The following is a 17,040-nucleotide window of genomic DNA, read 5'->3' as shown; positions in this document are numbered from 1 at the left end:
CAAAGTCATTGCGTCCTCGAAACCAGCAGGCAGGTTCTACCACTCATACTACAGTATAAGGTACATCCCACCTAGGTACCGGGATACCCCTAATATAGCCTACCATACCTGGCTATCCATTGTCTCCACTGAGAAGTAAAAGCAACGCCCCATAAAACATAACAGATATCAAGGCATTTGGCCGTGATGATGTGCTGTCCATGCCGTAAAACATTTGGTGAAGACAGTGAGGTGGGAATGGGAAGCCTGCATTTATACCTCAAGTTGTTAAAGGGCTAGAAAGACAAGGGAAGGGCGGGGGGGACAGGGGGCAGGGGGCGTTCACTCATCATGGGCTGTCCTTTGCCAATCGCAGGCTAGCCCCCCCATGGGTTTGACACCCCTTCCCCATTTGTTCCTACCTTCTCCCTCCTTTGAACCCCTCCTCTACTACCCCTCTCCCTAACGTACCCAAACCCTCACAGCCCAGGACCCTGGACTTACCAGCTACAGGGATCCAAGGCTTTGGTCCTTTCTCCCCCAGCAGTCTGGGTAGTGGCCCTTGGCGTCTTCCTGGTGCTGTTGGGATTGATGGAACTGCCGACCAACCGGATTAGCCAGCAGCTCCAGGGGGCGGGACTTGGATTCCACTCGGCCCTCATTAATCTGCCCCGCAGTGTTTTATGACTGTGAGACGGTTTCGGGGGGTGGGGGGAGCGTGTGCTGCCCGTTTCCCCCTTCCCCCACTCCTGTATTATTCAGCCCAATGTTTGTGGCACAGATTATGACAATAAAATTATAGTGTATCATTTCTGAAACCTTTTTGTAATATGATGCCAAATGAAAATGTTAGTGCATGAAAAATGAACACATTTAGGTGAAATCTCTCTGTCTTTAATCTTTGTTAATACTTCTACCTGTAGCAGCATTGGAGTTGTCTCAACAGATAGTTAAAATAAAGACCATTGTCATAACATTGCAGGATCTCGATTCAAGTGCCAGTTGAGTACCGCTGCAGATATTATAATTCTAATCGACGGGTCTTGGAGTATTGGCAGACTAAACTTCCGTTTGGTGCGTCAGTTTTTGATCAATTTAATTACACCTTTTCACGTTGCTAGGAATGGAATTCGAATCGGTAAGTACTGCAGAATTGCTGACTACTTAATACTATTGTTTAACGTGTTTTCCTTTACCATCTCTTCTATTTAATTAAAGAGAAGAGTTAATGCACACATATAATCGAGGATAATAAAAATTTCAAGAATGTCTGCTTTCCCCAACGGCATCAAGGTATAATGGATGTGATCTCTGGTGTGAGGATATGGTCCCAACATTCCCATTTCTTGGGGTGAAATCAGGGTCGAGGGGGGAGGGGGTGCGGCTGTTGTGGTTTGGTTGTAAGAAGCGCCTTTCATCTGTTGAAATTTAGACACGAAAGTAAACAGGGCAGGGACATGATGGAACCATTTTGTCCCCACCCCCCCAGCCGGACGTACATTCTTGTATTGTCCCCACAGGCCCAGGAATTTCAGGACCATAGTGCTTTGATGGTTGGAAATAATGGCAAGGGATGTTGCTGTTCTTTTCATCTGTTTTTTGACTGGTTTTAGTGCCCACTTCCATGGGCATTAGGTGGGGTTGTGCTAACTTTACTCCTGATGAGGCCTCAGCAACTCCTTTCACAACGACAAAGCCGCCTTTTGGCTTGGACGTGATCACTTTGCTAACATTATCTGATATGATACAGTCCTTTTTGTACAGCAGCTGAGTACTATGTTGAAGTTTCCTCGCCTAATCCATAATGACCTTTCAATCTCCTCTAAGGGGAGTACGCAACATGGGAATGCAGGAAAACTGAAATAAACACGATGATAAAAGCAAAATATTGCAGATGCTGGGGATCTGAAATAATGACAGAAAACGCTGGAAAAACTCAGCCAGTCTCGCATCATCTGTAGAGCGAGAAATAGAGTTAAGGGCCACGATTTACCGGCCGTGTCGCACCGGATTCCTGGCAGTCGTTACGCCGTGCGAGATCCAATGAGATCTTGCAAGACGTTTCGATCTGGATGCTGCCCACAATGGGTAGGATCCAGACTTGTATGGTATGGTATCCAGACATAGCTTTGCCAAAGCCAAACTAACTGGCCCCCAAGGTCTATCGGCCTTAGCAAGGAGACCCCAGCCAGGTTCCATTTAGCACTGGCCCGCACAAATGGGAACCAGGTGGAACGGCACTTGGCGGGGTGGGGGGGATCTTCCAGGCGCTCTGAGGCCCCCGGATGGTTAGAATCTGCACAGGGGGGCACCCTGGCACTGCTGATGCCACCTGTGCACTGCCAGCCAGCCACCCTGGCACCTAGGCAGTGTCACCTCAGTGCAAGCCTGGCAATGCCAGGGTGCCCTGGGTGGCACTGCCAGAGTACCAGGCTGGCAGTGCCAAGGCGCCCAGGCGGCATTGTCCCTGTGCTGGGAATCAGGTGGGGTGTGGGGGGGGCTAAAGGGCCCCCTCAACAGATGAGTTGGGGGAATTGGGAGGGTCCCAGGGGTCGTAACCAAGGTCGCGAGATCAGGGCATAATTTAAAAATGGCTTCCCGATCGCTTCCTGCACTGGTGAACGGCCAAAAAAAAACCAGAGTGCCATTCTATAGCAGGGTCGTTCCTGGCGCTCCAAACGACCCCACTAATCCTGCCTTCCATCGTCCATGCTGATGCAGCTGATCAGGGATCGGACAGCATTAGTGCTGCTATAATTACACTCAAAAGCCTTGAGTGAGAGGAAAGACACAACAGCAGGATGCTTGCTTTTGGATTTTGATCACTCCCATACTAGAAATTGCAAAAGCGTCAGTTCCCTGGAGGCGGGACAGGCGAAATGTACAAGTTAACATTGACTTCAGCAGGATCAGGAGAATCCACCGGCAGCCAAAGGCAAGCTGCTTCCAGCATGGGAAAACCAGCCGCAGGAGGGCTGGTAATATGTGATGTCCAGTAACATAACATTCTCATTGTTAAAGATGATCGTTCTTAAAACAGGCTTAACTCAGTACAGCGGCGAGCCAAGGACAGAGTGGGACCTGAATACTTATTCCACCACAAATGAAGTTCTGGAAGCAGTTCAAAAAATACGCTACAAGGGAGGCAACACATACACAGGTACATAATCAAAATAGTTTGAATATTAATTTTCGGTTATATATTTGCCAAATTACAGACATCATTGAAGTTACAAGACTATTAGGCATCTCTTTTGCTTCGGTTTAAGACTTTAATATACCTACACTGGTAGTTTTGACACAGCCATTTTGACCATCTTTAAGTTGATTTTCAAATTTTTGTTCCCGTTTTTGCCTACCAAGCTAACTATTTTTCTAACTCTGATTTTGATATTCGAGGATCTGTTGAATTAATACTGCTCTTTTACTAGGTTATAATTGAGAGCAGCGTAGTAATTTCCTTGTTATACTGGATGAAAGACTCTATGTAAAATGAGTCTTTGTTGCCTTTAATGAGGGTAAATTCAGTAGATAAAAGTATTCACGATTGGGCAAGAATCATCAAAGAAATTATGGGGGCCGGTTAACTCAGTTGACTAGGTGACTCAGAATAACGTCAACAGCATTGGCCAATTACAAATCCAGCTGAGGTAGCCTCGGAATCTGCCGCCTCAGCCTGCCCCTCAGAGTGGAAGACAATGACCAATGACCACCACTGATAAATCTGTCAAGAACGAATTCAGGATGAAACATCAGCACAATGAGCAAAGTACATGGCTTCAGGCAGAGCACACGTACATACCATCATAAATATTACAATACGTAAATGGTCATTTGTCCCTTCTAACCACCTGGCACAGCAAGTGGCAATTAAGTGTATATTTGGGGGAAGGTAGGTGGTGCAGCCAGGATACCAGCAGTGACTGAGGTTCGGCTGGAGGCCAGGGACCAGGGAGGCCTCCTTTAATTCCTCCCACTCGCGCCCCCCCCCCCCCCCCCCCCCCCCCCAAATTTCCCATTCCCAACCATCACTGTGGTTTCACAATAAAGACCTGGCAGTTGTAGCCCACTTATTTTAACCAAAAGGCTTAAGAGGCAGAATCTTTTTTTAAATAAAACTTTTGTTAGCTTTTTCAAAATTCTTTACATTATTTACATTACAGATATTTAACATTTAACAATCCTTCCCTCAACCCGAAAACAATTCATCAACCAACTAACCACCTCCACTTTTTAGCTGCTGACTGAGGCTAATTCCTTAAAGTGAGATATGAGCGGACGCCACGTCTTGTGAACCCCCTCCTCATTCCCTCTTAATCTAAATTTAACCTTTTCTCGGCTTAGAAACTCCATTAAGTTTCTCAGCCATACTGAGGCACAAGGTGGAGCAACTGACCTCCAACCTAATAGGATCCACCTCCTCACCATCAGCGAGGCAAAGACTAAGACATCTGCCCCGCTCCTGTCTGGAGCTCCGGCAAGTCCGACTCCCTGAAAATTGCCCCCAGGGCACTGGCTTCTAGGTCCACTGTAACACTGTCAACATAGTGCTTTTAACACAGAGGTAGCTAGATAATGGGTTAATAAGTGGGCGAAAGCTTATCGGGGATAGGCAGAAATGTGGAATTGAGGTTACAATCAGATATGCCATGATCTTATTGAATGGCAGAGCAGGCTTGCGTGGCCTATTCCTGCTCCTAATTTTAAGTTTGTAGCACTGAGGAAGTGTTTCACTGTCCAAAGTGCTGCCTTTCAGATGAAACGTTAAGCCCTCCTTCTTATTCAGCATCACTGACAAATTTCATTTCTGAGCTGTTGGGATACTTACTTCCATTTCACCTTTCATATCATCAGATGCTTTAACAAGAAGCTTTTCCCTTCCCGTCAGCTAGAAGTAACTAGAAGCATCCGTGATTCTTTCATGCCAGCACCTCTCCTGATCTCACTTCCCCATCACGTTCTTCTGACCCCATCTCTCCTTCTAATCACCCGCCTTGTTGTATTTGCACTATTCTCTCTGACCTTTACGTCTCTAGCCGTGAACAATCCAACCTCAGTAAAATCAACTTCGCTCCGTACACCCCCGTTTTAATGAATTTCGAGCTGGACATGACGTTGAACACTGTCTTTGCCTCCACATAACTTTGACCAGGAACTTCGTCCATCTCTCTGTAGTGGTTCCTTTCTCCTGCCTTTAGAATTCTTATTCCACTCAGACTTCTCTCTCTGGCTTTAAGCCCTGCATGTGGTTCCGACGAAAGGTCAGTATAAGATATCCCCACCTTCCTCTCCTCTACAGATACTGCCTGACCTTCTTAGTGTTTGTCATATTTTCTATGCTCTGTACTTTAATAACAATCCTTTGTCAGAAAGAAAGATCTTCTAACTTCCCCTTTTGTCCTTCTACGATAATTCCAAATTTGTGCTCTCTTGTTACTGGTTTGTGAGTCACTGATACCAGTCTTCAACTTTTCTGTATTTCTGTAAATGGATTTCACTGTTTTTGTTTCTGTAGCTCTGGCATTGAATCATATTTTCAAACACAACCTAAAACCTTCAGCTGGTGCTCGCCCAGATGCTGCAAAATACCTAATTCTGCTTACTGACGGGAAGTCACAGGATGATGTCAACTCATCAGCTCACAGCTTGAAAAATGCCGGCGTTGAAATATTTGCTGTTGGTCAGTATAAACCTTTAGTAATATTTACTGCATGTGTAAATCCGGAAGTGCATAATTATTCTTCAACATGTGCCTTACACCAATTCCGAGGGATATCTTCCTCTTTCTTCTTTGAGAGTCCCTCAGGGTTGAGGATGATTTGCTTCCACTCTGGGGGGGGTGGGTTCTGTGATGGCAGAATAGACCAATCCTGGAGCCGCAGACTCTGCCATAGGTGGGACAGATGGTGACCGATGACGCGGGTGGGTGGAAGCTCTGGATTTGGCGCACTCTTTCCGCTGCTTACACCTGACCACCATGTGCTTCACTCGATGGCGCTCAAGGTGGTTGGCACCTTCGCGAATGCTTCTCCAATTTGTGTGTCCTAGGGTAAGCAATTCCCACGTGTTGATGGGGTTGCTGCATTTATTTAGGGAGGCTTTCAGAGTATCTGTGTAATGTTTCCTCTGCCCTACTAGCGATCGTTTGTCATCGCGGAGCTCAGCGTAGAGCACTTGTTAGGGAGTCTTATGTCGGGCATGCGGATAATGTGGCCTGCCCATTGCAGCTGGTCAAGCATGACCAACGCCTCAATACTGTGGATATTGGCCTGGGAGAGGACACTCATGTTGTTACGCCTATCTTGCCAGTCGCTTTGCAGATTTTGCGGAGGCAATGTGATAATAACTCTCCAGGGATTTGTGGTGTCTGCTGTACATTGTCCATGATTCTGATGAATACAGGAGGGCAGGGAGCATGGCTGCTTTGTAGACCATGAGCTTGGTGCTGGATTTGAAGTCTCGATCTTTGAACTCTCTGTTCCTCTGGCATCTGAAGGCTGCTTTGACACATTGGAGTCGATGTTGGATTTCATCGTCGATGTCTGCTCATGCGGAGAGGAGATTACCGGGGTATGGGGAATGGTCCAGATTGTCCGTGGGTTCACCATGGATCTTAATGGTTAGGAGACAGTGTTGTGTGACAGGAGTAGGCTGGTAGAGAACCTTTGTTATCCGGGTGTTTAGTCTCAGGCACATTCTCTCATAAGCTTCGGTGAATGCATCAATGATGGTTTGTAGCTTGGCCTCTGAGTGTGTACACAGAAGTCATCTGCTTTAGCAGCTTGATGATAGAAGTTGGGGTGGACTTGGTTCTGGTCTGGAGGCATCAGAAGTTGTACAGTTTCCTTGTTGTCCTGTAGGTTAGCTCCACTTCAGTGGGGAGCTTCATGGTGAAGGAGTGGAGCGTTGCTGCGAGGAAGGTGGAGAAGAGTGTGAGTGCAATGACGCAGCTCTCCTTGAACCCAGTTTGCACTCATATTGGGTCTGTGGTGGATCCATTGATGAGGATCATGGCTTGCATGCCATCGTGGAGCAGGCAGATAATGGTGACAAATTTTTGTGGGCAGCCAAATTAGAGGAGGATCTTCCACAATCCTTACATTTGACAGTGTCGAAGGCCTTTGCGAGATTGAAGAAGCCATACACAGAGGTTCTTGCTGCTCCCTGCACTTTTACTGGATTTGTTGTGCACTGAAATCATAGCCATAGTGCCTCTTGATGGGTGGAAGCTGCATTGAGACTCAAGGAGGAGCTCTTCAGCTGCTGGGGGAAGGTGTTTGAGGAGGGTTCTTGCGATTACCTTTCCCATGGTGGACTGTCCCGCTGTAATTTCTGCAGTTGGACCTGTCACTTTTCTTGAAATTATCAAAATTACAGTGTCTCTGGAATCTCCCGGCAGGCTGCCTTCCTTCCAGACAAGGGTGAATAGGTTGTGCATTTGTGTCAAGAGTGCCTCTCTGCCCTATTTTAGTACTCGTTTTTGACCGCCGGATGACTTTTTTCGACCTCATGGCAGACTGGGGTTGTGCTGACATGGTGGCGGGTAGTGTATTGCGAATTGGCATCAAGGGCACATGCGTTGAGGCTGTGTCTTGGTTGATGAGGTCCTCAAAGTGCTCTCTGTAGCGGGCGTTGACTATTTCTGTCTTTGATGAGCACCTCTCTGTTTTTGGCTCTGGGTAGGTCCCAGGGTACTCAGACCGTGGATGGCTTTAATTGCGCTGAAGAAGCTGTGCACGTCATGGGTGTTGGTGAGTTGCTGAGTCTCCTGTGCCTTTACCAACCACTAACTGTTCTTTAGGTCATGGGTTCTTTATTACAGGGTGACAATGTCGATGTTGTAGCGCCTGAATTCCCAGGCTATGATGGCGGTTCGACATTCAAGTCTGTTGCTGTTGGGTTGTCCATAAGGGCCCTGACGCTCCCAGGTTCCGAAATTCATTTGGGTGGGTGAGATAGTGTACGGGTGGAATATGCCTGTGCGTGGATTCTTTTAATGTGGGGTGGTTGTTGCACATCAACCACCACACCACATGGTTCCAATGGGGTGAGCTCTTGGCTCATTGGCAGGTAAAATCTGAGATGATTGCAGACCAGACTTTGCTGTACGATGGGTCGAACAAACACTCGTCGTCCACCAGTCACCTGCCTGCCTGTAAGTTAGGTCATTTTTGAAGTGTGATCTCATTCTCTAGGCATAGCAGGCGTCGGTGATCTTCTATGTTCTCGTCATTCCCTTGGTGCTCCCATGCCTCTCACTGTTCCTTCTCGGTCTTGCGCTGTCTGACCTTGCCCAGGTCAGATCCCCAGTGCACTTGCTGCTCCCTTGGAACTCCAGCTCCTCTCACTGCTCCTTCTGAGCCTTTTGTAGGCCCCACACTCTTTGGCCTCACCCAGGTTGGGCCCTCAGTGCTCTCGACGCTCCTTTGGTGCTCCCGCTCCTCTTGCTGCACCTTCTTGACCTACTGTAGACCCCACACTGTCTGGCCTCACCCAGGTCAGATCCTTGGTGCTCTCGCTGCTTCCTTGGCGTTCCCCAGGCATGGAGCAGCTGAGTGACCTCTTGCGCTGAGGGAAAGGGTGGCTCATTCAATGCCCAATAATCTGAGATAGGAAAATCTGGTCAGATAGAAAAATCTGGCTAAATACCTTTATAACGATGTGATTTATTTTCTCTAATTTTTCAATATTTATGTAATCTCATACCGTTTTTAAAACGTGCTCTGAATTGGATAACTTACTAACCAAAGCCCTGATTTTAATTCAGTAAGGGAATTGGATGGATGAGGCAGAGAAAGAGGGAAACCTCCATGATGTTGCCACTCTTGTATTTATATCTTGCTGGTTGTCTTTTAGCATTGCTGCAAGAAAGGTCAAGTAGGCAAACAGGTCAGAGGCTTCCTCCCTTCTGGGTCCTGGTGGAGGAGGTCAGGTCAAAGAGGCAGGTACCATTCCCTTTCACATACAAACGCATCCGCAAGTAGAACAGCAGAAGTGGATGGAGGAAGTTGCAAGGGCGAGTGTCGGTATCACCATCCCTGGATTTTGAAGCGATGTTGAATGAGCCACAAGGCAATGGGCGAGATTCTCGGCGGAGTTAGTGGCGGGATTCTATCTTCCCGCCGATTGCCAATGAGATTTCCCATTATAACCACCCCATGCTGCGGGAAACCTGTTGGCGGGGTTGCACTGCCGGCGGGAAAAGTGAATTGCAATGACCGGAGAATTCCGGCCACTGTTTCCTTTGGCTGATTTAAGTGGTGTGTTGTTTTTTTTAATTTATAGGTGTAAAGAATGCTGATGAAGCTGAGTTGAAACAAATCGCATCTGATCCACTTGAACTCCATTTGCACAACGTACAAGAGTTTAGTCTTCTTGACTCCCTTAGTGGCAGACTTACCAAGATTCTTTGTGGACAGATCAAGACCAAGGCGACCAAAGCAAGAAGTAATCATTTAAATTCATTGCGTTTCTTCAAAGATGCAACTTATTCTCCTTTGCTACACAAACCTGTTGTCAATGAAATGTCTCTCGTTAGATTCCACGATTGGACTGAGTGCACGAACCTTCCTCTGACCTCCTCATTATTCAAATCTCAATCTTAAATCCAGTGCAGCTGCCTCATTTACATTGGAAACTATCAATAGGGCCTTTCAAATATCATTGCACTTCTGTCTTAAGCCTGCAAAAGGAAGTGATGACTTAATTCGAAAATATGGCTTGCGAATGACATAGTGACATAACTTTTCAGTGAAGTTCTGTGTCATTATATAGTAGTGTAGTGTATATGGGTTGGTGAAGAATAAAAGCTACTTGGACCGTTCAGTAGTCTCGGAATTCTGCTTGGGGCCAGGGGAAACCTTGGTGGAATTCTGAATTGAGTGTCAGAAAAAGGGTGAAGTTTAGTTCTGCTAGAATTCCACTCCTTGTTTTGCTTTCATCTTTTTACAGGGAAAGGGCATGCCTGGATCTTCCTGTGTCAGCGGGAAGATCCAGAGTATGTTGTGAATTTGACCCTATAGGCCTCAATGGAAATCTGAGCTGGTCCGAGTCTCATTACGGCCTACAAAAAGGCTTTGAAATGGAAATAATTTCAAAGGAGACCAGTTTCTGTGGGATATCATGTAGACAATTGGGAGGCATGTCACACTACCACATTCTGGTTGCTTCAAGGCACACACTGCTGCTGACCTACCCTGGCCATATAGATGGCCGTGTGTCTAATACTTGGGGTGCAGGTCTCTGGCCTGGGTCTATGGCAAGTGAGGTGGATTGGATCTCCTGGAATATTGAGGGCCATTGTGTTTTACACTTCACTGTCCTTGAATGGATCGAGAATGATACTTCACCTGGAGGTGAGGATTCTTATTGCTGTGACTAGATGCAGCACAGAACTCACAAAGCATGGGGCGGAATTCTCCGCAATCGGCGCGATGTCCGCCGACCGGTGCCAAAAACGCGCGAATCAGTCTGGCATCGCGCCGCCCCAAAGGTGCGAAATCCTCCGCATCTTGAGCGGCCGAGCCCTAACCTTGAGGGGCTAGGCCCGCGCCGGACTGATTTCCGTCCCGCCAGCTGGTGGGAACGGCCTTTGGTGCCCCGTCAGCTGGCGCGGAAATGACTTTGCCGGTGGTGCATGCGCGGGAGCGTCAGCGGCCGCTCACGGCATCTCCGCACATGCGCAGTGGAGGGGGTCTCTTCCGCCTCCGCCATGGTGGAGACCGTGACGAAGGCGGAAGGAAAAGAGTGCCCCCACGGCACAGGCCCGCCCGGTGGGCCCCGATCGCGGGCCAGGCCACCGTGGGGGCACCCCCCCGGGGCCAGATCGCCCCGCACCCCCCCCCCCAAGGACCCCGGAGCCCGCCCGCGCCGCCTTGTCCCGCCGGTAAGAGAGGTGGTTTAATCCACGCTGGCAGGACAGGCATTCCAGCAGCGGGACTTCGGCCCATCCGAGCCGGAGAATCGCCGGGGTGGGGGGCCCGCCAACTGGCGCAGCACGATTCCCGCCCCCGATGAATATCTGGTGCCGGAGAATTCGGCAACCAGCGGGGGCGGGATTCACGCCAGCCCCCGGCGATTCTCCGACCCGGCGGGGGGTTAGAGAATCACGCCCCATATATTTGAAAAATGTCATTTTGTGTAATTTCCATTTGGTCAACCGTAATTTAGTACTGCATGACAAACCGTTAAATAACCTAGTTGGTGAAGGGGTCAAAACACTTGACTGTGAAATTACTGGGGAAGCTGTGGGGTGCAAATCTGGGGTTGAATGCATCTGCCATCCATTCATATTCTCCTTTGCCACAGTATAAATCCCATGGTTAGGTCAAGTTGCTACTCTCTCAGGCACAACGGGCATGTTCCCGGAGGAGAGAGAAACTTTGCTCCGCATCATACCATGGGATTAACAGGTTTTCAGGTTCATATTTCAAACCTTTAAAAATCTACTATGTTACCTTCTGCCAGGTTCAATAATGTCGTAAATGATTGAATTGCAAAATTAATTGTGAATGTTTCAAAGACTCCCATTCCCATCCGGAGCAACATTGGTATCATGGACCCATGGCATTCCTGACATCCATAATTGCCAAAGGCTTAACTGAAAAAATATGTCTGGTCTGACATTAGAAAACTTGAAATTTTCACGCGCATTATGTGTCGGCATGGTAGCACAGTGGCTAGCACTGTTGCTTCATAGCTCCAGGGTCCCACGTTCGATTCCCAGCTTGGGTCACTGTCTGTGTGGAACCTGCACATTCTTCCCGTGTCTGCGTGGGTTTACTCCGGGTGCTCCTGTTTCCTCCCACATGTCCTGAAAGATGTGCTTGTTAGGTGAATTGGGCATTCTAAATTCTCCCTCTGTGTACCCGAACAGGCACCGGAATGTGGCGACTAGGGGCTTTTCACAGTAACTTCATTGCAGTGTTAATGTAAGCCTACTTGTGACAATAAAGTCCTTGAAAGAGCTGGGGTTTGTGATGTGGCTGAAAAAGGGCAGAACCCTGTGGGATCCAAAATGCACCCTAAATATGACCCTCTCTCTTGCTATCACTCTAGTACAAATTTGTCCTTTGTTACCCAATGAAATCTGGGGCCCATGAATCACTGTGGCTGGACAGAATTTCAAAGGCAGTTGAAAAAGTGTGGTGAGTTAGAAAGCCAACATTGGAAGTTCCTGATTGTAATAGTAATTAGGTTCAATAGCCTGTCTGAATTATCACACAAAGTGGTACCAGCTGTTTACTTGCAAGGAATCCCGATGATGATAAATTAATACATGTTTGGTTGAAGCAATGTTTTACTGCTCTCTTGTCAGCATTTACAGCTAGGCCTTTTTGAAAACCACACACCATTAAAAAAATAATCAATTATTAAAAATAGACATTACAGGAGATGTTTTTCATGAAGCATAAACAATCCGATTAGATCTGTGATGTTATTGAGTGTATAGTACAAATCATTGTTTGATCTTTATTTGTTTATGGGCTGTGGGCTTCGCTGGCTGGGCCAGCATTTATTGCCCATCTCTGAGGGCATTTAAGAGTCAACCACATTGCTGTGGATCTGAAGTCACATGTAAGCCAGACCGGGTAAGGATGGCAGATTTCCTTCCCTAAAGGACGTTAGTGAATCAGATGGCTTTTATGACAGTCGACAATGGTTTCATGGTCATCATTAGCCTTTTAATTTCAGATTTGTTTTTTTATTGAATTCAAATTCCACAAATTGGCGAGATTTGAACCCAGGTCCCAGACATTACCCTGGGTCTCTGGATTACTAGTCCAGCCATAATAGGACTACACCACTGCCTCGCATCAGATAACTGGTACAAGGATATCACAAACTTATTTCCTTATTGAATCACTGAATCCTACAGTGCAGAAGGAGTTCATTCAGCCCATTCACCCTCCAAAGGAGTATTCTACCCAGGTCCGCTCTCCCGTCCACCCCGCCCCATACCTGTAACCTAACCCGCACATTCCTGGACACCAAGGGCAATATTACCATGGCCAATGCACCTAACATGTGCAGCTTTGAACTTTGGGTGGAAACTGGAGCACCCGAAGGAAACGCAGGCAAACATGGGGAGAACATGCAAACTCCATACAGGCAGTCACCCAAGGCCAGAATCACACCCGGTCCTGGTGCTGTGAGTCAGCAGTACTAACCTCACTGTATATTCCTAACTATTGAATGATAACACGGAGGGTGTCAGCACTGTGCAATACCTACCTTTCAGTCACAAGGTTAGATATTATTGTTGCTAATATTAGCAAATGAACACAGGATACCAATGTTGCTAGGGTTGGGGAAGGGAGTATTTGAAACATTCATGATTGATTTTGCAATTCAATCAATTGCAACAGTAATGAACCTGGCACAATGTAACATGGCAGACTTGTAAAGGTTTGAAATATTAATGAAGTCCTGAAAGCATGTTAATCCCATGGCATGATGCAGAGTAATGTTCCTCACTCAGGGAACATGCAGAACAATATTTTTCACCGGACCTCGGTACACATGACAATAAATCAAATTCCAATTCAATTCAATTCAATTCAGTTCCCTGTCGAACACTCATTACCAACAATAGCCTTGAAGTGTTCCAAAACACACAACCCGTTAGTGGGGAAAATGCATATCTCTACTATTGGGAAATGTATTCCCTAGCCTAGTGGGTAAAGGCATTTATTTGAAGCCTGTCATCTGAAAGCAGTGACAACAACTTCCTCCTGACTCCACCAGGTTCTCCACATTTGACGGTGAAACCTTAAAATGGTTGAGAAAGGGAAAGTTGTGTTGTAAATAATTGGATGTGTTGTGGCCGCACAAGTAGTGAAGCAGGCAGGGAGAAATGTTTTGAAATTATTTTATTCCCGCTGTTTCTTGTTTCAATTGTTAGGTGAACATGACAGACCCAGCAGTGGTATCGTTTTGTATCCAACCCCGACGAATCTGGTTATATCTGATATAAGAGCCAGGAGTTTCAACGTCAGCTGGAACCACGGCCCCAAAAAAGCCAAAAAATACCGTGTTGTATATTATCCAACTAAAGGGGAAAAACCGGAAGAGGTATCAAGTCAAATACTACCTTACTGAGGATTGAATGCAGATGATAGAGCTAAATGAGGAAATATTATCAGAGGATGGAGGATGCTAGATTTTCCAGAAGGGTATTGGAATAAGCACGTCTAGAGATGGCAAAGGAATGAGGAGGGTTTCCATTGAGATTGCTGAGATAGGGATTATGCAGGTGCTGTTACAGAGATGAAAGTATGTGGTTTTAATTATTAAAGGAAAGATGGGTTGTGGTGAGGACATTGCAGGAGAGGAGGATGGAGACAGCAGGGAAGATATGGAATTTATAGCAGGGACAAATGGTTTGATTTTCCCAATGTTCAGTTGAGAAATTATGGCTCATCCAATACTGGATATTAAAGAGGCAGTAAATGAATTTGACCCCATGTTTTGGATGATGTTGCCAACAGAGGTAGCCTGTGGAAAGCAATGAGGGCCCACAAAGAATCCTTGACAGACTCCTGCGACAATGATAAGGGATGGGCAGAGAAGGCATTGCGAGAACTGCTCAGCTACAATTAGATAGGCAAGAATGGAACCAAGCAACGGTAAATACAATGAGGAGAGGCATTGAAGGCGTATGGTCAAAGACTGCGGAGTGGACAAGGAATAATAATGTACCATGGCCACTGTAACAGAGAATATTAGTTGTGAATTTGATTAGGGATATTTTGGTGCTGTGGGAGGATAGTATCTTGAAATGATATGGTTTACTCGGAATAAATCAAAATCACTTTTTGAACTGAAAAATCTAGAATTTAATTACTTAATGTAAGTAAAGTAAAAAACTGGGGAATGGTGCTTTAAAATGTAATTCTGAGACATTCAAAATTAGTTCGGAAGAACATTCAGATACAACCATCCCTTTATTCCAATGATACGTGTTACTTATTATTCAATTTGCAGGACGTTTACCACAAGAATACTCATTGGTTGAGGAGGAGGTTGGGTTGTGTTTGGCACAGCCAAGTGTATGAAGGGTGGGCCCTAGTGGGGTTGGGAGGGAACAGAGACAATTGCGGGGCTATTAGTAGTGGGCATGTGACAATTCAAAGGTGGAGAATAGAGCAAAGGACTGTAGGGCTGAGAATAGAGGTTGAATGGGGAATAGGGAACTATTATAGCAACCAAATCATTATCCAGCGGTCTTCTTTGTGGCACCATATGGAATCACATAGATTACAGATGGCAACCGTATAATGATTAATAGACTTTTTAACTTTGAATTGTGAAGTGCTTTTGTTTTTCAGGTGATTGTGGATGGAACAGTTTCGTCTGTGGTCCTACAGAATTTACACTCCCTTACTGAATACCAAATGGCAGTATTTCCTATCTATGAAGGCTTTGCTGGTGAAGGTCTCCGGGGCATAGGAATTACATGTATGTTACAGAAGCACCTAGTCTTAAAGAGCTCTATTATAGAATATTATTTAGATTATAAATAACTTGCCATATTTATGGGTGCTGTCCTACATTCTCATTAACCATTAATGTGAGCCAAAAATTTAAGTAAAGGCAAACATCCTTCATTTGGTTTCAATATCCCTGGGTCTTATTAATTTGAATGCACCCTTCACATAAGAATCCTAGATCTGAAAGTGTCCCTGTTAATCGTCTGTTAATCTGAACACTTATTTGTTCAATAAAGGCTTCCTCTTTCTCATAATGTGGAGATGCCGTCGTTGGCCTGGGGTGGACACAGTACGAAGTCTTACAACACAAGATTAAAGTCCAACAGGTTTGTTTTGAATCACCAGCTTTCGGAGCTAGTGATTCGAAAAAAAACTGTTGGACTTTAACCTGGTGTTGTAAGATTCTTTCTCATAAGGTACCGAGTTCCCTGGAAACATGTAACTTGCGTCCTCCGAACCACTCTTAGATGTATGTAGAATTTTAGTTTCCTTCTCTGTTCCTTTATATGATATAGACTGTATTTCTGAGAATGCACAAGTGTCAGTGAGCTTTTCTTCCTATCTCTCTGAAAACACTTTGAAGGATTGCTGGACTAAACTTGTTTAGGCCAATGTGGAATAGAATGAGCAGCTTTACATAACTTTACGTAGCCATTCACCCTTGAGCTGGGATCCATCACCCTTATGCAAAATAGAAAATACCTGATGATGCTTGTGGTCTAATCTGCATATATTTTGTCTCCATACTTCAGGATTGACCTTCCCATAATAATTAGTGAGTTTGTGCGCAGCATGTCTTGCCACTTATACATTCATTTTCTCAGGATAATCATAAATTTCTGTTGACAGCCCTTCTTTAAGTCTCTTCACATAGCAAATTGCCCCAGAAGTTTTGTGACTTGTATCTAAAGTGTTCTAGAGCATTCTCAAGAATCCTGCAACATGGTGGAGATATCATAGATACAAAGTGCATTTTTACTACAAGCGATGGCATGCTGTTTATTAGGTTACATCAATAATTGAACTAAGTTCTACTTTCTGGCATGCTACAGAACTTAATTTCCAAATCCTATACTAACTGTAACAGATTAGAATTGGTTAAAGCATCTGACTGTTATGGAATTCTCTGTCACAATTCCTTTGACAGAAAAATTGGCTAGTTATTCCACTTGAACTCTCAGTGTGTTTGACTATGAAGCACCCTACGACTTAGCTCACTCACTGAAAGCTAGCTTCAACCTCCAATATTTTAACAAGAGTCTAAATGATTGAATATCATTAATGGGTAATGTCCATATAAATATATAAAACGTTTGCACCACTGCATATCATTCTTAACTCTCTTTATAACAATCAGGAGAATATGTTATCAATAAAAGGTAACTTAGTGGTTTTTAAGGAATCTTTCGACACTTTCATATATGGGATAGCCTCTTTTTGGTATGATATACTTTTGAAGGAGTATAAGCCTGGAAATGAGTGCTGCTGACATTTATGGAAAAGTACTGCAATTTGATCTGGCAATATTTTTAGCCATTGTTTTATTCAAGATATTTGCTCATTTGAAATA

General features: G+C 45.5%; 1 protein-coding gene across 4 annotated transcripts in view; it reads left to right on the top strand.

Moving 5' to 3' along the window:
* Positions 1 to 17,040, top strand: part of LOC140428420 (collagen alpha-1(XIV) chain-like) — a 295,003-nt gene that overhangs the window by 60,359 nt on the left and 217,604 nt on the right. For all 4 annotated transcript variants that reach the window (XM_072514848.1, XM_072514846.1, XM_072514847.1 and 1 more), the window contains exons 7-12: positions 962 to 1,117; positions 3,020 to 3,139; positions 5,495 to 5,659; positions 9,265 to 9,426; positions 13,883 to 14,052; positions 15,309 to 15,438. In XM_072514848.1, the coding sequence (XP_072370949.1) occupies positions 962 to 1,117; positions 3,020 to 3,139; positions 5,495 to 5,659; positions 9,265 to 9,426; positions 13,883 to 14,052; positions 15,309 to 15,438 (903 nt within the window). The remainder of the gene's footprint in view (positions 1 to 961; positions 1,118 to 3,019; positions 3,140 to 5,494; positions 5,660 to 9,264; positions 9,427 to 13,882; positions 14,053 to 15,308; positions 15,439 to 17,040) is intronic.

This window comes from Scyliorhinus torazame, chromosome 8 (assembly GCF_047496885.1).
Source record: "Scyliorhinus torazame isolate Kashiwa2021f chromosome 8, sScyTor2.1, whole genome shotgun sequence".
NCBI classification, from domain to species: Eukaryota; Metazoa; Chordata; class Chondrichthyes; order Carcharhiniformes; family Scyliorhinidae; genus Scyliorhinus; species Scyliorhinus torazame.
Note: the sequence above shows the minus strand (reverse complement) of the source record. Positions and strands in the feature narration are given on the sequence as shown.